At 34.7% G+C, this 27702-nt stretch overlaps 1 protein-coding gene and 1 long non-coding RNA gene across 6 annotated transcripts in view; one reads left to right on the top strand and one right to left on the bottom strand.

Moving 5' to 3' along the window:
* The window catches only part of LOC144333388 (uncharacterized), a 31638-nt gene extending 27881 nt beyond the window's left edge, over nucleotides 1-3757 (top strand). The window contains exon 4 of the long non-coding RNA XR_013402007.1: nucleotides 3533-3757. This is a non-coding gene — a long non-coding RNA (uncharacterized LOC144333388). The remainder of the gene's footprint in view (nucleotides 1-3532) is intronic.
* Nucleotides 1-27702, bottom strand: part of TANK (TRAF family member associated NFKB activator) — a 105034-nt gene that overhangs the window by 9102 nt on the left and 68230 nt on the right. For all 5 annotated transcript variants that reach the window (XM_015110165.3, XM_028830464.2, XM_077956357.1 and 2 more), the window contains 4 exon segments: nucleotides 23916-24024; nucleotides 22705-22823; nucleotides 3024-3100; nucleotides 2274-2389 (listed from right to left, as the gene is read on the bottom strand). In XM_015110165.3, the coding sequence (XP_014965651.1) occupies nucleotides 2274-2389; nucleotides 3024-3100; nucleotides 22705-22823; nucleotides 23916-24024 (421 nt within the window).

Below are 27702 nucleotides of genomic sequence, written 5' to 3'. Positions count from 1 at the left end.
CTATTTTAAGAATACTTAGTTTTGCAAGGAAAAAGTAAAATGGGAAACATTTTTAGATTTCCAAATTTTAAATATAGGCTATCCATTTAGTTACTTCTCAGTATAATTATTTTGTATATTGACAAAAGAAAAAGACCTCATGATTTTTTGTCACCCTGCTCATGGATGTTTGTTACCCTTAATCCTATATTCTTCTTTCCTAATCTCTACTGAAATTGGACACTCCTTTATGAACCAAACAGTACTTTATTTGAAGCTATGGATAAACATACATTTTGTTTATCATTTCTCAAGTCTATTGCCATATGTAGATGAGTAGAAAAAACAAAGTAATAATAAAAAGGAAATGTAAAAATTCTACTAACTCAGTATTTTCAAATGAATCATCTGGTTATTTAAAAGCAAACATCAAACTTTAATACAAAATAACACAGGGACAATACACATACCTTTTCCCAGATATATTATGCAAATCATATTTGAAATAGTTCTTCTATATTTTTATACAGTATAGCATACATACTTGGAAACCATGAATAGGCATCTTTTCAAAAAATATTTTTTCCTTTCTCCTTTTGATATACTACTGTCAGAGCATAATATTTATTTTGGTTTCTCTTTGGACCCCAGCAAAACTTCACTAGAGTCTGTAGCACAAAATATTTTGAGAATAATATATTTATTATTTGTGACACTGTTAATATAAAGCATAAAAATAAAGCATCAGGAAGCAGTTTTAGTGGAGAAGAAATTGAAGTTAAACACTCAGTGTTCTAGTTGACAGATACATACTCAGATTTAGACCTGTGCAATTTAAAAATGGTCAAAGTATTAAGCCACTGATAATGAGGTAAGTTTTCTGTGTAACAAAGAATATATCACCATTACAATGCCTTGAAAAGATGTTGATGTTCAAAAAAGCATGTTTATGAATTCTAGGTACTACATCTCCATAGCTAGCATATTTTAAACAGAAATAATTCATTTACTTCAGAGGTACCTAGTGACTTTAGTCCATACAAAAGATCAATTTCTCATGAAAATGACAAAAATTCAGGTGAAGAAAAGAGTTGTTTTTGGGGAGGTGGGAGAAGGGAGAGAAAGAACCAAATTATATGTATTTACAAAGATTGTTTTGCTTCTGTAATACCACATTGTGTAACTTTTCTGAATATAAAATGGTAGTAGTAGCAAAAAGTGAATTTACACTATAAAATTATTTTAAATAGCCTAGATGTAAGAGCTGCAAGAAATGGAAAGTGATCTTTAATTAAAGGGGTGTTAGTCAGCAAGACTACATCTCTCAGAGTGAAAACTGTAAATCACATCCCTTGGGAATTGTCTGCAGAATAGCTCAAATCACAAGGGTAAAGGAGAATTTATCATTATAAATGATCAGTTTACCTTCCTTTTGTTTGCAGAAGTGTTTGGTTGCCAGACCTAATCCCTTGTATTTTGCTATTCATATAGAACTACTGAAGCAAATACCAGGAAGCCAGTCTGGGGTTTTAGGAAAGGGTGGAGCATTTATAAAACATACTATAACACATGTGTAAAACAAACGTTCCTTCTAAGTTGTATTTTATACTAAATGTATATTTTGTGCATTAAACAGGACTAGCACTCAGGAAATTTGAGTGTCACATTTTTATTCTTGAACCAAATGAGTTCAAAGAATTCTTGAGCCCAGGAGTTCAAGGCTGTAGTGCACCATCACGCCTATGAATAGCCACTGTACTCCAGTCTGGACAACATAGCAAGATCCTGTGTTTAATTAAAAAAAAGAAAAAAAAACCAGAAAAAAACATCTATCCATAGTGTATGTAATGAACTTTCAGGCAGAACTTACAAACAAACCTGATGTTATAATTTTACTTAGCTCATATAATATGGTAGTATGGCTTCAAGGTCGCTTATTCACATAAGAGTTAATGTTTAATAAGTCCCCCAAACAACAACTGAAAACTTTCAGGGATATAGTCAATATTTATTTTGTATTTTTTAAGGTGGGATTTCTCATTAAGATAATTAGTAATTATGTCTTTCAATTCAATCTATATAGTACCATATACAACAAAGAAAAAAAAACCAACAAATACATATGTAATGCACTACAGAACTTACACAGCATGTACACATTCAAATATACGTGGATGAGGGGTAAATTACAGATGCTACACAATTAATAGGCATTCAGGAATATTTTCACATTCAAAAAGAAATCAATTTCAATCAATCAAATCAATATTACTGTAAATTAAATTAAATCTTACCAGTTGCAGTGTCTGGTATATTAAGTTTGCTTAAGTGGTCTTTCTGTGCTTTTGCTAGCATGCATATTCTATGAAATTCTTCTTTCAGATCCCAGAAAGTCTTCTCTATACTACCCCTAAAAAATAAAAATCAACATTTTAAAATGTAAAGCTATAATTTCCAAGTTTTTAAAATAATCAAACTTATGTAGTACCATTTTATGTGCCACAAAATATTTAAAAGTTAAAAAAAAATTTTTAATTCCTAGACAATATCCCAAAAACCAGCTTGTGTTTGTAGAGGGCCAGGCACCAAGTAAGTGATAAATTAAAAGTTTTAATACATAAATATAGTATAGTCTAGCATATCTACTTATTCATATATACACTAATGCTGGCTGTCTTATTCTCACATTAGAAATTTCAATGCATTGACTTTTGTTCTCTGCAAACATCTTAAATAGAATATTAAATATTCCTCATTTTGGTAAAGTTCACATTAGGATCCATCCATATAAAGAAATATGGCCTTAACACTTGGTTTATTGAAATAGTAGAGCTTTAGAGAATTCAAGTTTTAGATCCAGCTCTGCTATTAACTGCATGACTTGTTTAGGTCATTTTTAACATGTAGGACTCTGGGGATGGTTACTTCCACTTATTCTAAAAGGCTATTTTTTTGCAATTGTTAAAGCTTAAAAATATATATATAAAATATATTTCAGTATTGAAAATTTTTAAGAGTTGGCAAAAAAAAGGATGTAGAACTACCTTTCATGGAGCAAAGGACTGCCAAGACTCCTTGCTGAAGTTTCTTTTCTAGGAGAAGAAACCTCTTGTCTTCTTACCTTAAAGATACAAAATGATTACTATTACTACTTTAAATTGCTTCCAAATTCAAATGAGATCAAGTAAAAAGAAAACACAAAGGAAAACTTATTTACCTTCCCTATTGAAAAATAACTTGAGACAGCTTATAGACCTATATGTAATATACAATTGATTTTTTTCTTTAAATGAGAAAAATCAATGAAAAAGGAAAATGAAGAAGGAAAGTCTGAAGAGATGAAATATTTCTGGCAACTTCAATTACTATTTCCGGTACTGGTAATTTAAGAAATTTCTCAAATTCAACTATTGATCAAAATTGCTGCTCTGTTCACCAAGCACTTCATATGCCCAGAAACTTAGGGGGAAATAAAATGTATGTGTTTACTTCTTTTGATATTCAGTAAAAATGGCCTATATATTTAAATTAATGTGTTTGTCTTGTGTTATAGATTCTTTGCTGAAGAATGCAGCTGTATTAAAGGCAGAAAGAAAACCAAGCTACAGCTCCTTATAATTCAACAAGCATTTAAAAGGTTTATAAAATGGTGCAATTATGTATTTAAGCTGCTTCAACACAAGTTCTTGCCTTTCACTCCCACCCTGTGGCTTACACTGGTATTACATCTATTCTGACATTTAAAAATCAACATTAAAGAACATGTTGTAATAATGTATTCTATGTCTTAAATATTTAAAAAATTTTACACCATACCTAGAAAGTGTTGTGTACTTTCTAAAGCTTATAAACTGACAAGTCCAGAGATCTGAAGAATCCTAATACCGAATCATAAGTTATAATTCATCCAAAATTGTATAGTTAAATTTCAAATCCAAACCAGTGGATATCTATCTTTAGTGACATTTAGATTTTATTTAATTAAGGTCATTGTAGCTATTATAAATGGAAGACTTTACTTCATTGTGTCTTATCACTTAAGTACCTCACTCTTGCTTTTCAAAATATTTCTTTCAATTTCTTCAGTCTTATTTGTTCTCTAAGACAAAGACTTGATTTCAGTTTGTTTTTCTTAAAATTAGTATCTTCTTCAATTTATTTCCCAGTTTTTTCTAAATAAATACTTTAAATATATATAGAGTATTATTTTTATAGTATCTCAAAATTAGTAAAATAAAATCTTGCCAATACAAACAATTTGTGATTTTATACATTATACTGTCAGGCCAAAATAAAATAAAGATTATTTTGTTGCTGCATATCATGTGTTTGACAAACATTCAGGTCATATATTCTTCTGGATTAAAACTGCTGTACTGAGCTTTATAATGCAGTCACATCAGAAGATATTTTCACATTCACAGTTTTTTTTTAAAGTGGTAGACAAAGTTTTTCTATGGTGTTTTGTGCAGTAAGAACACTCAATGGATTTTAGTGTGGACTAGGAAGAAAGGCAACATTTTACAGCTAGCCAGCCAGTCAGAACACCACAAATATGAAACAAACTTTTCAAAGATTTTATCATTAAGTCTATATCAACAAAATCAGAGAAGAGGTATATTAGGAGAATACTTGGTCTGGCACAGTGGCTCATGCCTGTAATCCCAGCACTTTGGGAGACTGAGGTGGGTGGATCATGAGGTCAGGAGATTGAGACTATCCTGGCTAACACGGTGGAACCCCGTCTCTACTAAAAATACACAAAATTAGCCAGGCGTGGTGGCAGGTGCCTGTAGCCCCAGCTACTCAGGAGGCTGAGGCAGGAGAATGGCATGAACCTGGGAGGCGGAGCTTGCAGTGAGCTGAGATGGCGTCACTGCACTCCAGCCTGGGCAACAGCGTGAGACTGTCTCAGAAAAGAAGAAGAAGAAGAAAGAATACTTGTATTTGACAATTTAATATGGTCAAACAAACCATAAAATAAGTGATTAAATAGAATGACCTCCTTATAGTGAGCCAAGATTGTACCACTGCACTCCAGTCTGGGCGACATAGCAAGACTCTGTCTCAAAAAAAAAAAAAAAAAAAAAAAAAAAAAGAGTAATGCTCTGTAGTTTTAGGCTAAAACTGGAGATAGTTACAGAAAGTGGTAAAGATAGTGTTCTAAATTCCAAAGTCCTGACTTTGACATAAACTAGGACTGATTGCTTCTGAGATTAAAGAAGTATTAAAAACTAATGGGGATGAAGAGGACTGAAGGAAAAGATAAGAAAAAAATGGCAAACCTTTGTCTCACTTGGTAAATAATTGATGCTAAATTCTGTGATGTTTAGATTTGATAACTAATGTGGGTGAATTTATCAAGAAAAGATTCCTTGGGTGTATTGGCAGGAGGTGAAGGAGGACTCCTTAAGGAATTCCTATGAAGTATCTAAACTAAGGTCTCCAGCTTCTTTGGGGTTAGAAACACAGCTCTGCTTACTATTATTTTTGTTTTTATTGTTATTGAAAAAAAGTATTAGTGGTTGTACTAGGCAATACACTGCACCTTTTATCATTCACGCCAAATAAACCTGTTAATATATTTCAAATGAAAATTCTGAGTTCCCAGTACCCAAGAAAAATTTTCAGAAAGGGACCTCTTAAAATGCTACTTGGAAAAAAAAAAAAAAGCTAAACAGTTTTCTGACAGACATTTTGAAGTTGGGTTTATTTAGAATGGGGCATAACATGTTAATGCTATTTTCCATTATAGCAGTCTGATACAACTTTCTGAAAACAATCATTAATTTTTCAAAGGATTTAGGATTAGTATAGTCAATGGCAACTTCAACACTTTCCCAGAAACTCAGACGTTTTCAGTGCATGATCTTAATAAAGATTAATCAGTTTGCTGAGCATCTCAGAGAGTAAGGATAACTTGTATTTTTCTTTCGATTCTCAAATATAATCCAAGTGGGCTCTGTACTGCAGGAAGACGAAGTTATAACTTCAAATAAGAAAGCAAGGGAATTTTGAACATTATATTTTAGGAGATTTTAAGCATTAAATCATTCAAAAAATGAATTTATTTTGAGGTACTAAAACTTAAAATACTTAACATCATAAACTGTTCCAAGTACTAGTTTGGAAATGCTGAACTTGTGGAATGAATGCTGAAATAAGAGTTTTACACATCATACTTTTCATATACACTTCCAGTATGTCGCTGGGTAAGTCATTCAACTAAATCCATTAAGATAAACACATCTGAAACAGTTGGAAGATGTAAAATGTTTCCTTAAATTTCTTATGTGAATTGGGAGAATTTTGATTTAGTGTAAGTCAATTTAAGCTTCTCATAGATGGGTATTATATCAAAAATATATGTTCAGGGGACAGTTGAATATGCAGTGATATTTAAGAAGGAGAAAAAAGTGGTTTATATTTCATTAGTCCAAACCAGGCTTTATTCTTGATGCAAAAATAATGAAAAATGTTTTTGTTTCGCATTCTAGGATATGTTAGATATCAACCTCTCAAAGAAATGTACGTTTTCCTTAACACCTGCTTTTGTTACAGTTGATACTAAAAGTGAAATTATTTTATTCCTTTTATAAAAAATTGGAAAGATAGAAAAGAAATAAAAATTGTCATTCAAAACCTTATTTTTTTCTTAAAAATTTTAAGCAATTAAAGTCAGTAAAATAAAGTTGAGTTATGGAATTTTTTTTTTCTTTTTTTGAGACAGAGTCTCGCTTTTGTTGCCCTGGCTGGAGTGCAGTGGCATGATCTTGGCTCACTGCAACCTCCATCTTCTGGGTTCAAGCGATTCTCCTGCCTCAGCCTCTCAAGTAGCTGAGATTACAGGAGCCTGCCACCATGCCTGGGTAATTTTTGTATATTTAGTAGAGACAGGATTTCGGCATGTTGGTCAGGCTGGTTTCAAACTCCTGACCTCAGGTGATCTGCCCGCCTCAGCCTCCAAAAGTGCTGGGATTACAGGCATGAGTCACCGCACCCAGCTGAGTTATGGAATTTTTAAAGATAATTCTGACTAAACTCTTTAACAAGATGTATATTCTCTCATATGTATGTAAGAAACCCAAACTTTAAAAGGCTTCTATTAAGTGAAGAAGGTAAGTTTTCAATGATACATATTTCACTTTACTCCAGTGTTCATATCAAAGACTTCCTTTAAACTTTAGTTAGGATCCTTGCATGCAAAGGAATATTTATTTTTAGCTAGCTCAGGCAACTGAGTGTAGTCAATGTTTTATTTCTTTTCTGGATGAGGCTAAATAGAAATACGCTTTTTAAGCAGAAACAAGAATCCTTACTTGGATCAATATAAACTAAGAAATAAGCCAAGGTGGGATGGGATGGATTGGTAGAGGGAATATAAAACTATGGAATAGGTATAAATGTTAGCTTGATAAAATTCACTACAGAAAAAGGAAAAGTACGTAGTAGGAAAAAAACTGAAAATAAAGATTCATTTGTCACTTACATTTTTGAGATCTAAGAATGAAATGTTAAAGGAGGAACTGAGGTTGAGTATTTCATTACCAGTTTACATATACTGTGACAAAAGATGTTATGGTGAAGTCAAGCACTGGATACAGCTGAATTAGGGAGAAAGTAAAAAAAGGGCGGAGACAGAAAAAGATTAAGGTATAAAACAGGACCAGAAAAAAATTACAAAAAGATATTTGATAAGAATAAACATAAAAGAATAGTAACATAAAAGTTTGAAGACAAACGCTAAAAAAAAAATATTGTATTTAATCTAAAAGAACTTATAGCCATATAAAATCTATGGTTCTCTCACCCTCATTAACATTCCTGAAAATCTAGCAAAGCAAGAGAAACACAAATCCTAGGAGCCTTGTCTGTTCTGTGTGATACAGTGTGCTAGGCAAACCCACTGCCAGTGTGGGAACAACTCCAGGGCAAAATGGGATCCATCCCAGAGTTCTGAAGGAAGTGGCAAGAAAATAAACAATATAAAAATAAAATTAAACACCCTAATTACTTCCAAGTTCTTTATTGGGTTGTGGTTTAACATAACCCATCCCCACAATCTCTACTGATTCAATGCTACAATAAAACATATTGTTTCAGAAAAGGTAAAATCCTTTACCAGTACTGCCACAATTACTGTAATTTCAATTCTATCCAAGTTAATTTGTAGAATGAGATGAATACTTTTCTACTATCTGTCTTCTAAGTCTTTCACTTTGTATTAGGTACCTTTTGCATATATCTTTCTGAATTTATTTTTTTAAAGGGAAGAAATATTTGTGGAGATGCTTTTTTAATGCAAAACGGAAACTGCATAACTTCAGTGACCAATTTAATTAAGATTTCTCACACTCCTTTCACTCTTTCCCCAAATACTACATTTAAAACGAACTGATCCGTGCTGCGCATGGTGGCATGCTCCTGTAATCCCAACTACTAGGGAGGCTGAGAGGGAGGAGTTTGAGACCAGCCTGGGCAACACAGCAAGAACCCGTCTCAAAAAAGAAAAAAATCAACTGATTTGGAAAAATCCTTTAACCACAAATTTAGTGTTATACCACTACACCATGAAGGACAGAAGCGATCTTCTTGAAAATAGCTATTATTTAAGCAATTTGCATGTATTACTTATTTAACTTAAATCACAAAATCTGCTTATTTTGAGATGGAGGTCTTGCAACGTTGAGCAGACTAGAGTCAAATTTCTGGACTCAAGCAGTCTTCCTGCTGCAGCCTCCAAAGTAGCTAGGACTACAGGTGCACGCCACTGCACCTGGCAAGCCACAAAATCTTCTGAATTCTGTACTTAATTATGATTTTAAAATTTGCTTTGAAGAGATCAAATAATTTGTATATAGTTTGGCAGACGGAGTAGCTGTGACTGGAACACAAGCCTTTCTGCCCCAGTAGCTTTAACTACTTAGCCATAATGCTTGGCTGCTGGAGAAGCTAAGTGGTACAGTTATCCAGCATAGGGCTGGAGATAAAGAATGGTTACATTTACATATTGCACCAAGGCAAACTAATTTTAAGATTCTAAAATCTTCCTGTCATACAATAAAAATATATATATTTATCACTGAGAAGCAGTTACAGGCCACGTTTTGATGCTTAAATATTGCCCAGGGTGGGAGGGGAAACCTTTGGTATAGCCTTTTTTTTGCTGTGTTCTCAAGGATGTATCGTACAAATAGAAATGTACATCCATAAATAACTTAAGATAGATTTACTCAAGTTTTGCCAAACGAGTCACTTGTTAACATAGGCAATTTGGCAGTACTTTCTTTGACAAAATTTCATAGTATTTCTCAAACTTGGCATAGAAGTTAAGCATTTGACAAAGCATGACAATGGGTAGAGTACCCTACTGGTAATTCTATCCTCTCTGGAAAGCTTAACTCCCTTCCTGCCTCCCCAGCTATCTTTTAATAAAAGACTGGGTATAGTTATAGTAGCTGATAAAGTCCTTGTCTGGTAATTTCAGTGTCTGAATCATCTTAGGGTTGGTGTCTGTTCTCTTATAACTGGGTCACATTTTCTGGGTTCTTTATATGTTGGGTGATTTTGGACCATATCCTGACCATACTCAGCCAGAAAAAAACAAAAAACTAGACTTTAGGAGCTAAGATTCCATAGTGTAGGAGTGAGCACCTAACAAACCATTCTTCTGCAAATAAGTTATAAACTTTGGGCAACACACACGCGCACACACACACACACACACATCCACACACACACACACACACACACCCCAACCACTTGAAAACATTGAAGACCAAACTTTGCATATATTGGAGGAGAGTCAAAAATGTGTAGTAAGTAATTGGCTTAGAGTGTATTCCCAGTTTTCTATGGTTTTGTCCTGATGATGGCCACCCTGCAGTAGAGGCACAGTAGTGGCTGAAATTCCAACAAAAAAGCCCACTAACATTCTGGCTGGAAGAACCAAGAAGGAGAATGAGATCATAACCATGGTCACTGGAGAGTGAGGGAAAGGAGCCCTAGAGAATTTGAGAACCTTAAATTCTGAGTTTCAATTCAGCTCAAGTCTCTGGCAGTCCCCAAGTTGGGTGAGACTAAAAGCTTTGTAGCTAAAGCTCTAAGGATTGAACTGAGATTGGAGCTGCCTCTCTCCATAGGAGTGACAGTTACCCTGAGCTAATCAAGTTCACTGCCTGTAAAAACAAAACTACCAATACCCTTCACCACTCTAGAAAACATTTTGTCCATTTCTTAAAACAAACAAAAACTCCAAACATGTAAGTACTATAGGACCCAATGAATGCACTCCTGGGCACTTCAAAATTTATGTTCACACAGAAACCTGTACACAAAATGTTTACAGCAGCACTCTGTCTATAAAGTAAGAAAAAGATAGGAAGCACTTTCTCCTCTGAAGTCATGATTATGTCACCTAAAAATGGTTATGGTAAATGAAATGGCTCATTCAAAACTGTTTTAGCTTTCAGTTTACATAATGTTCTCCCAAGTGACCTAGAATAATTTTGGCTCTTGTCTAGAGATTATCCTTTTTCCATCAAAATATTGTAGAAAATTTAACTTTACATATCTATGTACACATAACCAAGATAAAGGCAAATAAGAACTTTTCTTCTTTTCTGTTAGCATCAAAAAAATCTTAGGGCAGGAGAAACCCTAAAGAAACTGAGGTTAGGTCTTTCCTGTGTAGTAAAATTGAAAACTGGGGGCCTCACCACCTTTTTTTTTTTTTGGCCAAGAAAGAATTTAGTAAAAAATAAACAAACTACCAAGACCTAATATCTTCTTCACGTCAAAGGGGAATGAACATTTATCAAAAAGAAAAAGAGTAGGAAGAAGAATTTTAGATTCAGCTTTATCAAAAAGTTATCACTTTATGCTCACGGCTCAGGATAAGATGAGAAGCAAGAGCTGAGGACAGAAGTGAGGAGTCTCAGGCTGCAGAATAGGTAAAAAAGAGAAGGCAAGAAAGAATGTTCAATGAGCAGAAGCAAGAAGGAAAGCAAGGAGATTCACTGTGGCCATTTGGCCATTTAGCAGACATATGGTCCAGATGTAACTTCTAGAGAATACAGACAAGTCAGTGGCTCCCTACAGTATTATTAAGATAAAATGTAGAGGGTAACATGCTGTCTTTAATGTTAAATAGTCAAGAGAAATTAGGAGTAGAAATAACAATGAGTAAATCCATCAAATATGGAATTACTTAGAGGAAACTAAGCTTAAATGCAAAAATCACACTACTATTGACAAACATAATAGGAAAGAGACAACAAAAGATGCTCATCTTAAAATTATTCGTTTCCAAAAGGGACTTATCAGGGAGGGAGACAAAAACCACAGGTCAATGACAATGCAGAATGTGTGGGAACTGCTATACAATAGTTTTATTAGGATTCTAAGATATATAGTTAGAGCATAAATATATAGAAAGATGACTAACTGGCAAAGAAAAAAAAATCTTTCAGGGAATAAATCAGCTTTCATAACACAGCAAGACACTGCTTAACCAAGCAACAGAGAAGCTCGGAGTGTACAGGTGCAAATGAAAAATTAGGTGACTCTTCTCCCTCCTCTACCCTCAAAATCTAGCAGTATCTTAGAGGCAACTACGAATCCAGTGAGAGGATGTTAAAATACAATACCGGGAACAGAGTTAGCTGAAGATTCTGTACTTAAACAAAGCTAAGTGGTTTTCTTAGTATTGATTTCATATCCTAGATACAGTCTTGTGCCCTTAAAAATTACCAGAGTACCTAGTATGCAGCACTTCATAGTCCTAGGGTTTTATGGAACATACTAGAAAATGCAGGTATCTACTATCAAACTATCTTTTAACAAATTAGAATCAAAATTCAGAGTCTGCTCTAGATTTAATATAGATTAATTTACAAGCATCATGATTTAAAGTATGAAGATGTAAAACAATTTATTATCTGATGTATGTGAAAAGAAGTGATGAGGAAGCACTAGGACCTCCATGTACAAGTAAACATTCCTGAGGAGATGCTGGAGTATTCTTAGAACATGACATTTTTTCAGTAGGATGAAAAGTAACTTACTGAGAAAAAGGCAGTATGATTTTTTTTTCTAACAGGATATTATAATCTGGTTAAACCAGTGGTTCCCAAAATATGGTCCAGGATCCTTAAGGGTCCCAAGTGCCTTTCTTTTTTTTTTTTTTTTTTTTTTTTTTGAGGCGGAGTCTTCACTCTGTCGCCCAGGCTGGAGTGCAGTGGCACCATCTCGGCTCACTGCAAGCTCCGCCTCCCAGGTTCGCGCCATTCTCCTGCCTCAGCCTCCCGAGTAGCTGGGACTACAGGCGCCCGCTACCGCGCCCGGCTAATTTTTTGTATTTTAGTACAGACGGGGTTTCACTGTGTTAGCCAGGATGGTCTCGATCTCCTGACCTCGTGATCCGCCCGCCTCGGCCTCCCAAAGTGCAGGGATTACAGGCGTGAGCCACCGCGCCCGGCCCCAAGTGCCTTTCAAGGGATACAATGTTGGGAGATGTAATCTGCCATGGCCCCTGAGCATCCTGGCGCATTTTTGCTGTTCATGTCAGGAATACAAGAATCTCACTGTTCTTTACCTGGGGCTTTTCTCAGGCTTGTGTTTGCAGAGAGCAAATTTGAAAGACTCGGTAATATCTCCCTCTTGGACAAAGAGCAGGCATGCTTACCGCCTGCTATAAAATGGTGGGTTCCCCAAGCTCAATATGCCTCTCCTTCAATGTAACCATTGCATGTATAAGCATCATCTGTATCTATCTGTGTTACCTCCTAGGTGGGACTAATGAAAATAAGATGTTCTTGGCTACTCGTTTTACTGTAAATAATAAAGTCCTTTTTCTCTGATTCACTTTTCTGTTTTTCTCCAGTACCCATGAAACAGTAACTGGCTAACTTACTAGCTTGTAAGTAGAATAAAATGAAATCCCAGACCCTGACATAATGACATAATTGAAATCAACTATTGTCACAATTAAGATATTATTAATATTTGCATTTTTTGCTGTGTTGGCATTTAGGCTGATTATGCAAAAACAATGGTGAGTAAAACTGCTGGTGCCCGAGTATGACTAAGGCCATGTCAAACTGTTGTCACTGTATTCTTCAATGTCACACACTCAGTAAAAAAACAGCCAAAAAAAAAAGGCAGTTTCAACTAAGAATGTCCTTAATAAGGCAGTAAAATGATTAATTTTATTGAAACTTGATCTCAACATATTTTTAATATTTTGTGTGACAAAATGGGAAGTATACACAAAAGGACTTCTGCTGCATACTGAAGTACAATTATTGTCTTGGGGAAAAGTACTTGTGCAACTATTTGAGTTCCAAGTAAACCAGTTACTTTTCTAATGGAATGCCATTTTTGCTTGAAAGAATGACTGACACACAAGCTATGGTTATTCAGACATTTTCTCAAAACCAAATGAAGTTAGCCTGTCATGTTAAGGAAAGCAACTGACAAGATTTGTTGCCAATGATAAAATTTGAGCTTCCAAGTGAAAATTAAAATTTTGGAAAACCTGTACCTGTCACAGTAAGCTTGACAGATGCCCAATACTTAAAAGATTTTTCTGATGTGATCAGTGATGATGTTAAATGTGATTTAAAAATATTATATAATAGGTCAACATTTGCAAGATCTACACAACTTAGTGAACCAATATTTCAACAATCATACATTAGTAAAAGACATATTCAAAGTACAAGATAGACCAACAGCTTTTAATGTAAAGTTCACTGATACGGTTTCAGATTCCATATTGCAGCTAACATTTTAAGACACTACCAAATTTTAGTGCAGTATCAAAGACTATCCACAATTGCTAAAAAGGCTATTAAAATACTCTTCCCATTTTCAACTACAATATCTATTTGAGGCTGAATTTTCATCATATAATTCAACCAAAAAAAAAATCACAGCAGATTGAATGTAGAAGCATTTCATAACACTGAAAAAAAAAATACCTTCAAAACAGATTTAGAGAAAAAAAATTTTTTTTTTTTGAGACAGAATCTCACTCTTGCCCAGGCTGTGATCTTGGCTCATGCAACCTCCACCTCCTGGGTTCAAGTGATTCAACTGCCTCAGCCTCCAGAGTAGCTGGGATTACAGGCACCCACCATCATGCCTGGCTAATTTTTCTATTCTTAGTAGAGACAGGGTTTCATTACATTGGACAGGCTGGTCTCAAACTCCTGACTTCAAGTGATCCACCCACCTTGGCCTTCCAAAGTGTTGGGATTACAGGCGTAAGCCACTGCGCCCAGCCAGATTTTGACAACTTTTAGGATGACGGGTTATAATAAGATAAACTAGATGGTTTGTGGGTGCTATAGTTTGGATATTTGTTGCCTCCAAATCTGATTTTGAAATTTGATCCCCAATGTTGGAGGTGGCCTAATGGGAGGGGTCTGGGTCATGGGGGCAGATCCCTCATGAATAGAGAAATCCTGGGGGCTGTGGGGGTAAGGATAGCAGGTGAGTGACTTCTTACTCTTTTAGCTCCTGAGAAAACTGGTTGTTAAAAAGAGTCTGTCACCTCCCCTCTCTCTCTTGCTTCCTTTCTCACCATAGGATCTCTGCAATGCTGGCTCCTTTTTGCCTTCTGCCATGAGTGGAAGCAGCCTGTGGCCCCTGCCAGAGGCAGATGTCCAATCTTGAACTTTTACAGATATCAGAATCATGAGCCAACTAAACCTTTTTTCTTTATAAATCACCCAGCCTCAGGTATTCCTTTATAGCAACACAGACTAAGATGGAGGTGGACAGGGGGCTATTCCTTACCTATCGAGGTTGAGAGAACAGCCTTTCATGTCTTGGCCAAGAGAAATCAGGGCTGGATAGACTCTGTCGACTCTATTGTGTGTGCTTTGAAGATGAGTTTTAAATAAAGGGAAGTGTGAGAAAAAGGATGAGAAGGGGAAATAAGGAGAGAAAAGCCATACTAGAGACATTCAAATTTGCTTCTAAGTTAGGAAAGAGAATTTAGAAGGTTGACATATCACTTCTTATTTTCTTTTCTTCCTCAAAATTATTTCCAGTATTTTCACAAAAGCAAAAACTGTAAGATGATGTACTGAATTCAAAAACACAAACCTAGAGCAGGAAAGGGTTAGGAAGAATTAATAATTTAGATTAGGAAACAAAGTTTCTGCAATAGAAAATTTCAATGTAATTATTAAAATGTTTTGGATGTCAATATTTTTTTCTTAAGACTTTTGTATTGGCCAGCCACAGTGGCACACACCTGTAATCCCAGCACTATAGGAGTCCGAGGCGGGTGGATCATTTGAGATCAGGAGTTCGAGACTAGCCTGGCCAACATAGTGAAACCCCGTCTCTACTAAAAATACAAAAATTAGCCAGGTGTGGTGGTGCATGCATGTAATCCCAGCTATTCAGGAGGCTGAGGCAGGAGATTCGCTTGAGCCTAGGAGGCGGAGGTTGCAGTGAGCCAGTCTGGGTGACAGAGTGAGACCCTGTCTAAAAATAAAAAAAAGTTTGTGTAGTATGACACTTTGGAGAAAACTGAACTTTAATGAATAAATTGGTTGTTTCCTTTCTAATTGATATTCTACCAGAAAGTCTATAAAAAAGGCTGGTCTCCAAAGAGGAGTAATATAGAAGCATTAGATATAAAAATAGGGTATATATAATGCAGTTTCTAGAAAGAAAACCAGGAGAAGCAGTACATTTGCTCTGGATTGCAAAGCAAGGATTACCTGAGGTACTACACACAAACATGTTTTTCTCCAGTTCTCTAAGCCCCAGCCTACATTGGCCTGTGCCATTGTACAGTGTGCATAATCACCATTTCTGTATGATAAAAGATGGAAAGAAAAGATTAAACATTAAAGGAATTCAGGGGCAAATTTTTTAAAAGTTGAGTAACAAATGCAGTTAAATTTACTTCAAGTTCCTCTCTTAGAAGAGGTGCTATGTGTTTAGATGATGTAAATGAGATTTGACTTTTCCACAGAAATCACTTAGTAGTTAAATATGTTGACTAACGGCCTAATTTTTAGCTTTTGTTCAAATGATGAAAAACATGTTTATCATTTACCTATAAACCAGTTTAAAGCTTTTACTTACTTGGACAATATATAGCAACTTAACGAACAAATGTGGTTTAAGAGACTTGCAACAGAAAGTGTCTGGAGTGTTGAGAGAAGCTATGGGGCCCAAAACTCAGATGATCCCTAAGTGGGCACTGCCCTTGAAGTCCAGTGTATATAAGATATAAACAGTATAAGGATGGGGATGCCATCTAAGACCTAGACCTGTGAGATTAGGATTTTATTAGCTACAGAAGATCAGAAAGCAGAACAGAGTTCAAGTTCATGTACTGCCTGCCAAAACTGCTATACATAATTGAAGGAGCACACCATGCGTAAATGCCACTCACTGAAGGGCTGTCTATAGAGTAAAGTAAGAAAAAGGTAGGAAGCACTTTCTCCTCTGCAGCCATGATTATGTCACCTAAAAATGGTTATGGTAAATGAAATGGCTCATTCAAAACCCTCAGTTTTAGCTTTCGGTTTACATAATGTTCTCCCAAGTGACCTAGAATAATTCTGGCTCTTGTCTAAAAAGTATCCTTTTTCCATCAAAATCTTGTAGAAAATTTAACTTTACTTATCTATGCACACATAAACAAGATAAAGGCCAAGTAAGTTGTCTTCTTTTCTGTACTGGAACCTAAATTGTGGGCCCTTGATCAAGCCCTTAAGCTGAGAATTTTAATTTTTAAATTAAATTAAGGCTCTATATGTTTTATCTGTGCCATAAAATTACAGTTAGAATTTTTTTTTTTTTTTCAGACAGAGTTTCGCTTGTCACCTAGGCTGGAGTGCGTGATCTCAGCTCACTGTAACCTCCGCCTCCTGGGTTCAAGCAATTCTCCTGCTTCGGCCTCCCAAGTGGCTGGGATTACAGGTGCCTGACACCACGCCCGGCTAATTTTTGTAGTTTTAGTAGAGACCGGGTTTCATTTTGTTATATAATTAGGACTTTACATTATTTTATAATGCTTGCTAATTGCTGTAGGTTTCCAAATCGTCATTTCCCCAACCAGACTATAGCTCCTTAAAGGGGATAGATGTTGTCTATTACTTACAATACTACTGCTATTGTTGTGTTTTGTTTTTTGTATTTCTGTTAATAACCAGCAAGGCTTGGCAAATAGGAGTTCAATAACTACTTCTTGTGTAAGTGATTGACAAATGACTTTTTAGACAACAGCTTTCTTGAAACATGTCAGAGCTTCTATATTTACTTGCAATTGTCCAGTACAGCACATCTTACTGCTTGCAATTGCCAGCTCCACAGCTATATCACTGTTTATACTATTCTAAACCTAAAATCTTTCTTGTTCCTCAAAGCTACCATATCTGCTGATCTAATCACAATGATAGCTATATTTGAAATCTGCAAACTGTTTTAACTGACATCTTTCAGTAACAACTGCACTCGTCATATACTTGAGTTTTTAACTCAGATGAAAAATAAAGACATGTATAAAGAATAAGTTAGAAATATATAGGCATGAGAACACATAAACTCTATTTAATTAGTGAACTCATACCATGTTTACTTCATATTTTGGATCCTAGAATCTGAAATAACTTTTCAACATTCAATAATGTTAATTATTAAATCAAGACTTTAAGCTGGAAGACAGGGACAACATCTCTTTGCTCTCCAGTGGTTGGCAGTGTTAAGTATACACCATGAATTCAGAATTATTGGATAAATGACGAAAAGTAATTTACCAATATCACCAAATTTTTTGTCTTCTTTATTATTGCTTTCTACATATTTTCTTGCATCAAACCACCCGAGAATTTTGTATAATTCTCCACAGGAACAAAAAGTGGCATAGAAAGATGAGGGCAAACAATTTCTGTCAAAACCTAGACACTCAAGATAGTATTTAGTTTGGCAACCAAACACTCTCGCAGAAGTAAATTATAAAAATCTCATTTCTGAGATTTTAAAAGTGAAACAGTACATTACAATCCTGGTTTTTAAAAAAGTGAATTAAACTGATAATTTACAGTTTTATATTTTTATAGAATACCTTTATATTTGTTACACAAATACAAAACTTGTTATTTAAATAGTAACTGCTAACATGGACATAAGTTACTATGTCTGACAATGGTGTCCTGTAAACAAGAGATGAACAGTCTTTGTCAAGAATAATTGTGTGCATTTTTGTTATCTGCATTTTCAGTTTTTAACATTATAAAAAAGAATCAGTAATATGCAACAATTTCTTAGTTCTCTAAGCACTGCTATTATTCTCCTCTGGAAAGTATATTCATATTAGAATTTTTGAAATTGTTCTTAAGATGATAGGCTATGATATTTTTTCCCTTTAAGATTAATAATCACATGATTCAGGAAGTTAAATTCACTATTAAGTGAATATTAAGTTCCCTTACCTTTCATCAATATTTGTTGTAAGGTAAATTAAATTAAGTATCAGTCTCCTTGTCTCTTGATCTTTCACATCCTCTTCTATACACCACAAACAATCTCCAATACCTGTGTTGCTTTTAAAATACATCTATGAAACTTTGATACTCATCCCTTCAAGGGGTATAACTTAATTTCTTGCCCCACTATTTAGTGACTTGCTTCTAATGAACAAAATTAAGTGGAAGTGAAGGAATGTGACTTTGAGACTAAGTCACAGAGGGCACATTTCTCTCTCTCAGATCCCTTACTTCGAGTGAAGTTAGCTGTCAGTTCGGGCAGACAGGCTCATGTGGAAAGGTCTCTGGCCAACAGTCATGTGAGTGACCCATCTTGGAAGTGGATCCTCCAATCAGTTAAGCCTTCAGATGACTGCAGTCCTTGTCTACATCCTGACTTCAACATAAGAGACGCTGAGTCAGGGCCACCCAGGTAAGTCACTCCAGAATTTCTGACCCACAGAAACTCAGATAAATTTGTTGTTTTAAGCCCTAAGTTTTGGGTAAGTCTGGAATAATATGAGAGATAATACAAAAGACTGTGCAAATTACTGTGGTGTACAAAAGACAAAACTAAAGTTTTCCATTAAACTGAGTATTTCCTTCCCTACTGTCTCAAGCAGAGCACTAAGGGTCATCTAATGATAGAGGCTTTGTCTTTACCTCTTTCTGTCCCTTTAGAAGTCAAAGGATTTTTGCAAGCTTTTTGTGTAGGAATAACATGAATACAGATTGAACTATAAATTTCATGTCTCTTAAGTAAAATTTTCTAAAAGCACCTCTTTCCCCTTCAAATATCCCTCTTTCCTCTACTTTATGTCTCTTTTTCCAAGGCAGCCAGAATGGCTATTTGCTAAAATGTCCACCTTTCCCTTCTCAAACATCCTGACAAAACAAAATCCTCAACAAAACAAGTAGTCTAAAGAAAACAAATTCTCAAACCACCCACCAAACAGAAGGAGGAAAGGACTGTGGGTGGCTCATAGTGGCTTCCTTCTGTTACTGGTTCAAAGCATTTCTATTAACTTACTAATTCATTATAGAAGCTAGGCCAATTGACTGGGAATGTGATTTCTAGAAACAGATTAGTTTTGCAGAAGACCAATAATATTAAAGTATACTAAAAATATACTAAAAATAGAATAAAAAATAAAAAATAGAATAAAAAAGAATCATACCATCACCTTAACCATTTCTCTATAATGCCTTCTAGTTCTCATCCATGTGAGATGCAACCAACCAACATGGATTTTTTCCATTGTGGAAGAAGAAGCTTGAATATAGCTACACATTCAGAGTTCTTTAGGAAAGGTTTCACCCGTATTAGCTAAAGGTGAATTATAACTCACTAAGTATAGACCAACACATAGGCCAGTGGAACATATTTTAATTTCCATTGCTTGATGGCCAGTATTTTTTCTAACATAGGCCTAATTTTTTACACTAAGCATACAGACAACTCTCAAATATTCAATACATCTAATATATCCATTCTTTTAGAATGTATTTTCTCTTTTCTTTAATCCCTTATACGTTTAGTGCTCATTAGCACTTTGGCTAGAGATATATAAAAGAAGAGGAAGCTGAAATACAAGACAGTTAATTTTAATTTTTATTAAATGGTTACAAAGAAAATTGAGTTGATGAGCTATTCAAAGTATAAAAATGTGGCTATAATATAAATCGTTCCCCTATTAGTAAAGATAATTAAGATAACTCACTGAAGTTAGATTTATTCCTTACTTGGAGCTTTTCCTCTTACCATCTGCCCAAAACTATAGTTACAATCGATGTAATATTATTAATTCTTTGCACACAGGCTATCTCTGAAATGATTTCTGTTACTTAAACTTAATTTCATCCCAGGTATCCAGATATATATTTCACAGATAAAATAATTAGCCTACAGAATTTAAACAAATATAATTTTTAAAGAGATTTCTGTTGAAGGTCTGCTGTTGATACTTGACTGAAAATAAACTCTAAAACTTTCATAAATAACAAATTATCCAAATTAAAAAAAAAAACTATTACTATATCTTAGAGCTTTTCACATCATCCCTTTTGTTCTAACCAAAGTTTTATTTTCAAAACTACCTTCTACATAGTTTAAACTGGAGATGTCCTATTACTTTCAAAGGAACGCTATAAATTATTATTAAATTTGTGGTAAAGTAATGGCATTTGGAAGACACTGAAACAGGAAGATTAGAAATATTGTTTATTTAAGCACTAAATTTATGTCAGTATAGTAATTCAACAATTTTATAATGTACTACAATAGGCCTAGTAACAAAATTGTATTCCAAAAAGTCAGAATCATTGTTTCTCAATTTCCTCTTTTGCAAAATAAACCTAGTATATTTCAATGCCATGGTTTCAGTGTTTATCAGCATTTTTAGATACATGAAAAATCGAATGAGGGTGAAGAAAACTGAATGACTCAAAGAATGGTTTCAAATAAAAATATATGTAATAACGGGTACCAAGATAACTTCTTATTCTAAAACTTTTATTTATAGAGAAAAGCTCTCGAAATTGGATTTCTCAGATTTGATGTTAAATAATAAGATAGTCTTAGTTATGCAATCAGTAACTGAATAACCCTGACAAAGTGAAAATCTGCTACTTTATTTAGAAGGAAAGAAATAAATACAGCACTCTTGATTTAATTGTTGTTGATGTTAAGAAATCTTATTTGTTAAGAGTTCTTATTTTATTCAAAATATGTATCATCCCACTAAAAGCCAACTCATCTCATTAAAGATATCCTTTTCAAACTTATAAAATTTCAATGACTTATGAAAACATGGAGAACAATATACATATATACTACCGAGTTAACAAGTGTTAACATTTTGCATACCTGCTTAGCTCTCTTCTATTAAGAAAAAAAAAAAGTTGCAGATATAACTGCTGAAGCCCCATTATTCCTTTCTCAGGTATCACAGTCTCTTTTCTCCCCAATTCTGGAAGTGATCATTTTTCTAAAGAAGATGTGTGCCCTTCCTGTCCAGGTTTTTATACTTTTATTACATATGTGTGTTTTCACAAACATTAACGTTATGTTTTAAAAACTACATAAAGTATCCTAATTAGTCAGGCGTGGCAGCATGTGCCTGTAGAATTGCTTGAACCTGGGAGGTGGAGGTTGCAGTGAGCAGAGATCATGCCACTGCACTCCAGCCTGGGTGACAGAGCAAGACTTCATCTTCAAAAAAACAAAAACAAAAACAAAACAAAATAAAACCAACAACAACAAACTATATAAAGTATTCCCATTTTATCATTTTGTAATTTCCATCTTTACTCAACATTGCTACTGAAATTTAGGCAAATTAATATATATTTAGTATATTTTAATTTTTCAAAAGAGTTTCTAAAGATCAACTATTCTGTTATTGGTGGATATTTAGGTTGTTTCTAACCCATGGCATGAACGTCCTTGTATATGTCTCCTTGCGGATATGTATTATTTCTTTCTGTATTACTTCAATAAAGTTTTGCTTAAGCTAGTTGGGTGGATTTGTTTTTTTTAAACTAAGCACAGACAATTGAAGAAAAAGCTAGAAAGCTATTTTCTAATCTGTCTTATTATTTACCTGATTTTAAACTTTTATTTATTTATATACACACACGCACACCCACATATATGTACATATGTATGTGGATGTGGCTTTTAATTATTTAGAGACAGGGTCTCACTCTGTTGCCCAAGCTGGAATGCAGTGTCATGATCATGGGTCACTGTAGCAGCCTTGATCTCTCAGGCCCAAGCAATCCTCCCACCTCGGCCCACTGAGTAGCTGGGACTACAGGCATGTGCCATCCTGTGTGGCTAATTTTTAAATTTTTTATACAGATAGGGGTCCCCCTATGTTGCCCAGGCTGGTCTCAAACTGTTGAGCTCAAGTGAACCTCCCTCCTTCACCTCCCAAAGTGTTTGAATTACAGGAGTGAGTCACTGTGCCCAGTCCTATTTCTTTGTTAAATCTTTTCTTTGTTGAAATGCTTGTGATGTAGAAAAAAGGTTAGTAGGAAATACAAAACCTTAGCCTTTATTTTACTTGAAAATAGTTCTTCTATTCAGAAATATTTAAGTCACATATTTATATACATGGAACTTCTGTTTGGAATTCCCGTGGTAGATCACTTCAGAAAAATAAAATGAGGAAGCTAGGTTACGCATCAGCATTTGAATGCTGCTTTCTGCAGAAGCAATGTCTACCTTTGGTAGTTTTTCCTTTGCTATTCCTGAAATCACTTTATTATGTGGCTGATCAACAGTCAAATTATTCTTCCTTGTTTCACTGTCTTCAAGCAGAGGAACACAGCCATAATTGCCATCTGCAAGACAAAAACCTCTTGGATATTAGCAGAAAACCCTTATTTTTGGTACCACCTGAAAAAGCAAAAGTAATACAAACTCAAAACCGTAAAGAGAATAGATTTTAAGGTAGGAGTTTTAGAAAATTCTTTAGGTAATAGTTACTTTGACAAGTTGTCCATTTACATTTTTTCCTTCCCACTAAACATACAAAACCCCTGCTCTCCAAAAGTCAGCAGTATGTAAAATATACAGAATTTAGAAAACTAGAAATATGCTCTTTGCCCCTGTCAGCAACAATTCAACTTTTATATAAGTCATATTTTCAGGTATGCATTTCTTATTTAAGATAATTATTTGTATTATGACTCCATGCTTATCATAGGAAAATTAGAAAATGCAGACAGCCAAAAAGAATAAAAAGTAAATGTTACCCAAATTTTTATCACCTGTGAATTATTCCAGTTAATACTTCTGTTCCTAAACACATAAATTCACACAAGAATCACCTTTTTCTGCACAAATGAAAATAACACTTATTTACGTATCCTGCTTCGTTCATTTTGCTATATATCATCAACATATTCTTACAAGTTAATACCTATTATCACTTTTCTTGGCTACATAGCTATTCATATAGATCACTGTAACTATTGAATATTTGTTTCTAGCTTTCCATGATTAGAAATTATACTGCGATACACATCCTTGCATATATATTTTTGAGTACCTGAACAAATGTTTTCTCATGATATAGTCTTAGGACTTGAGTTTTTGGTTCAAAAGGCATGGATGTTTTCAAAAGCTTTTGCTGCTATTTACTGGCAAATTGCTTTTTAGAAAGTTTTATAAACTTAGAGTTCCACCGTATAGTATAGTATAGTATAGTATAGTATAGTATAGTATAGTATAGTATAGAATAGTATAGGTGAAAGTCCACTTTCCCATATCCTGCAAGTGTTCATTTAAATAAATGTAACATATAACTGTACCACAGTTATAATATCAAAACTACTGAGAAACAACGAAGGAATAAAACAGAAGAACTCAGCTTACACTTTTCTTTTCACCAAGAGGTTCTAGAAATACATAAAAAATTAACATGCACATACCTTGAGTGGAATTCACAAGAAGTAACTGTGATTTTAGCTTGTCAATAATAGTTTGTTGAAGTGACAGCTGTTCCTGTTGTTCACGTATTCTCTGCTCATAGTTCTCAGTCTGCTGACATAAAAACCAGTTAGCCTGATATTTACTGACAGACATGAACACATTATTTACCATCCATTAATAATATAAATAGATATGAGTTGCCCACATTGTCATTTTGCAGGTATTGTGATTTATGAGATACAAACTGGCTCCAGGAATGTACTTGTAATTGTTACAAACATCAGTGATTGAAGACACTTAAAGCACCGTAAAAGTTTTAAAGATTATCTTATTTGGCCGGGCGCGGTGGCTCATGCCTGTAGTCCCAGCACTTTGGGAGGCCGAGGTGGGTGGATCATGAGGTCAGGAGATCGAGACTATCCTGGCTAACACGGTGAAATCCCGTCCTACTAAAAATACAAAAAAAATTAGCCGGGCATGGTGGTGGGCGCCTGTAGTCCCAGCTACTTGGGAGGCTGAGGCAGGAGAATAGCATGAACCTGGGAGGTGGAGCTTGCAGTGAGCCGAGATCGCGCCACTGTACTCCAGCCTGGTAGACTGAGCAAGACTCCGTCTCAGGAAAAAAAAAAAAAAGGATTATCTTATTTAAACACATATCAGTCAAGGATTCAATCTACGATTTCCTGATCCTTCAGTAAGGATCAAAACTGTAATTTAGCATTTATTCCTTAAAGAAAAAAAAAGCACAAATGAAACAACAAATACTATATTAAAATGATTTTTTAAAAAATACACACTAACTTAAAAAATTAAGATTTTGTGTCTTTCAAATAAACACACTTCTAAATTTATTTTTAGGGTACACAAACACTAAGGAAGTGTTGATAAAAATCAAAGGGACAAATACAAATTATAAAATTATAATGACCAGAAACTTGTCTGCTAAGTTTTAAGAAATTAAGAGAACACCATGGTTGACCTTTGGTGTCTATCTTAAATGCCATAGTTTCCCTTATATTGTTAATCCATTCATTTTGCTATTTTATTGCAATGACTGTGAAAATACAGCAATGAAATAAGACACAAGTTTGTACTGAAGAATACAGATGCCGCAAACCTTCAAGCAAATTTGAAACTGTTGTATCACAATTACCAAATTAGTACAGTCTTAAAAACGTATCACCAAACAGTAACAGAGAACTTTTTTTTTTTCTTTAACCAATTTCTATCCCTGGAGGGATAAATAATGTTTAAGTTGCAAATTCCTTGAAATATAAAATGAAAATGAAGTTCTAATAATCTCAGAATGATATTCAGTAGATACTATTTGACTTTAAACTGATTCTTAAAGTTCAAAATTAGTGAAGCTCTATTATTTTCAGAGACCAATAAACTTAAAAATTTTAATAAATTACACAGCTGTTCATAGATTAGCAAATATAAATTAGCTTAAGAAATTAAAGCTGGCAGTGAAACTCCGTCTCTACTAAAAAATACAAAAAACTAGCCGAGCGAGGTGGCAGGCGCCTGTAGTCCCAGCTACTCGGGAGGCTGAAGCAGGAGAATGGCGGGAACCCAGGAGGGGGAGCTTGCAGTGAGCTGAGATCCGGCCACTGCACTCCAGCCTGGGCGACAGAGCAAGACTCTGTCTCAAAAAAAAAAAGAAAAGAAATTAAAGCTGGGGAGGCTGAGGCAGGTGGATTACGAGGTCAGGAGATCGAGACCATCCTGGTTAACACAGTGAAATCCTGTCTCCACTAAAAATACAAAAAATTGGCCAGGTGTGGTGGCAGGCGCCTATAGTCCCAGCTACTCGGGAGGCTGAGGCAGGAGAATGGTGTGAACCTGAGAGGCGGCGCTTGCAGTGAGCTGAGTTCGCGCCACTGCACTCCAGCCTGGGCAATAGAGTGAGACTCTGTCTCAAAAAAAAAAAAAAAAGAAACGAAAGCTAAATACATTTTCCCAAATAAAAGGTGAACTTTTATAAGTAATACAGTTCAAATATGAATAACTGACAGAGCTGATAAGCAACCCATGTGGTGCGTTGTCTTTGCACACTGCCTAAAGGCAGTCTTACATAGTTTCACACTCCCCACAGAATTCATATAGATTAAGTAACTTATACATAGGAGATGTTCAGTATATGTTCACTGAAAAATTTAAAAAGGAAATATGGATTCCAATTACATTTTATTATTGTGAACAGAAGAATGAATCATGTGGGTCTACCTGAAGTGTATGTCCAATGACTATGTCTCAGAAATGATCACTGATACCCAAGTCTAGTCTAGGGCCTGGCTTCCCAGGATAAGACATCGTATGTCTATATAAATTCACATCCAACCCCCTAGAAACAGTGTGGTAAGCTGACTGAATGAAGGACCCAAAAATCTACAGCAAATTCTAAATACCTTAGACTGATCTGGGCTACATAGCACCACCAGGGCTGAAGAATCAGTAAACAAGTTAAGAGTCTTCTCTATATATTTCTGCATTAATTAAAGCTTTCTCCAAGAACTCAAAGTTCTTCACAAACATCAATCAATAAGTACCTATTTTTTCACTTTATTTTGATAGGTATATACATTAGACGGTCCAGAGATTAAGTAACCAGTCCAAAAAACTTAGCAAGTTAGAGACAGGTCCAGAATAAATGTCTATGTTACTCAAGTCTCTATGTCTTTTTCTCCCACCTTGATGAAGAAACCATATATTTTCTTTTGAAACCAACTCAGAAAGCTTCTGCCAGTTAATTTTTATCTTCTATTCTCTGGTTTAAAAAACATACTTTAGCACATCTGCATATAAGATATTATAATAAATAATCCTGAAAATGTATTCAACAGCTAGGAAAAATTAATGGATCAATGGCTATTTCAAGCTGAAGTTTTAACTACTTCTTAAGCTACTTAATAAAGTATTATAAAGGTTGAGCAAAGTCTACAATAATTTTAAAAACCAACACTCTGGAAGTATAATAGAGGAAATAGAACAGCAAGAGCCCATGTTTTCCTCCTACACTTTTCACATACTTACATTTAGCAGTTACAGTGTTCTAGTCTAATTGTCTAATGTCTGATTTCCCTCTAGACTGAACTTCTCAAGGGTAGAGGGTATTTCCTCCTGGTATCTCCAGAGTATTACAGAGTGGCTGGCACATACTGGGATGCTCGGTAAATATTAGTTGAATAAACAAACTAATTAAGTTGTTAAAGAAATATCACAGTTGAGCATCCCATGCTGCTGCTCTGCCTCTGGAGTAGTCATTCTTTTATTCCTTTACTTTCTTAATAAACTTACTTTCACTTAAAAAAAAAAAAAAGAAGTATCAGAGAAACAGATATGCTTTCAGAAATGATCTGGAGGAATGGAGGAATGCCTTTGCTTATATTTCTCTAAGGGAAACAGTAAAAACAGAAACAAGGTCAGTAGGTAAATACAACAAAGGGATATTAAGTTTGAGAAAATGGATGCAAAAGATAGGTAATATTTGAAGATTTTTTTTGGAAAAAAAGGGAAGCTTATATTATTAGAAAAAAGGTAGCAATTTGAGAAAATGCATATTCAGAAAAGAGTATAAAGATTTTGACCACAGACTGTCAGATGGAAAGTCCAAAAGGAAATATTACATCGAACTGGGAAACAACCAGTAGAATTTGGTTTATTTGCTGTTTGGAAACTAAACGAAACTAGTCTTTTTTTTTTTTCCTTTTATTAAATGCTTTTGTTCACAGAACATACCTGCCTAAACTTAAAACCTGAAAAGTCCTTTTACAAGGTCAGATT

This window comes from Macaca mulatta, chromosome 12 (assembly GCF_049350105.2).
Source record: "Macaca mulatta isolate MMU2019108-1 chromosome 12, T2T-MMU8v2.0, whole genome shotgun sequence".
Classification (NCBI taxonomy): domain Eukaryota; kingdom Metazoa; phylum Chordata; class Mammalia; order Primates; family Cercopithecidae; genus Macaca; species Macaca mulatta.
Note: the sequence above shows the minus strand (reverse complement) of the source record. Positions and strands in the feature narration are given on the sequence as shown.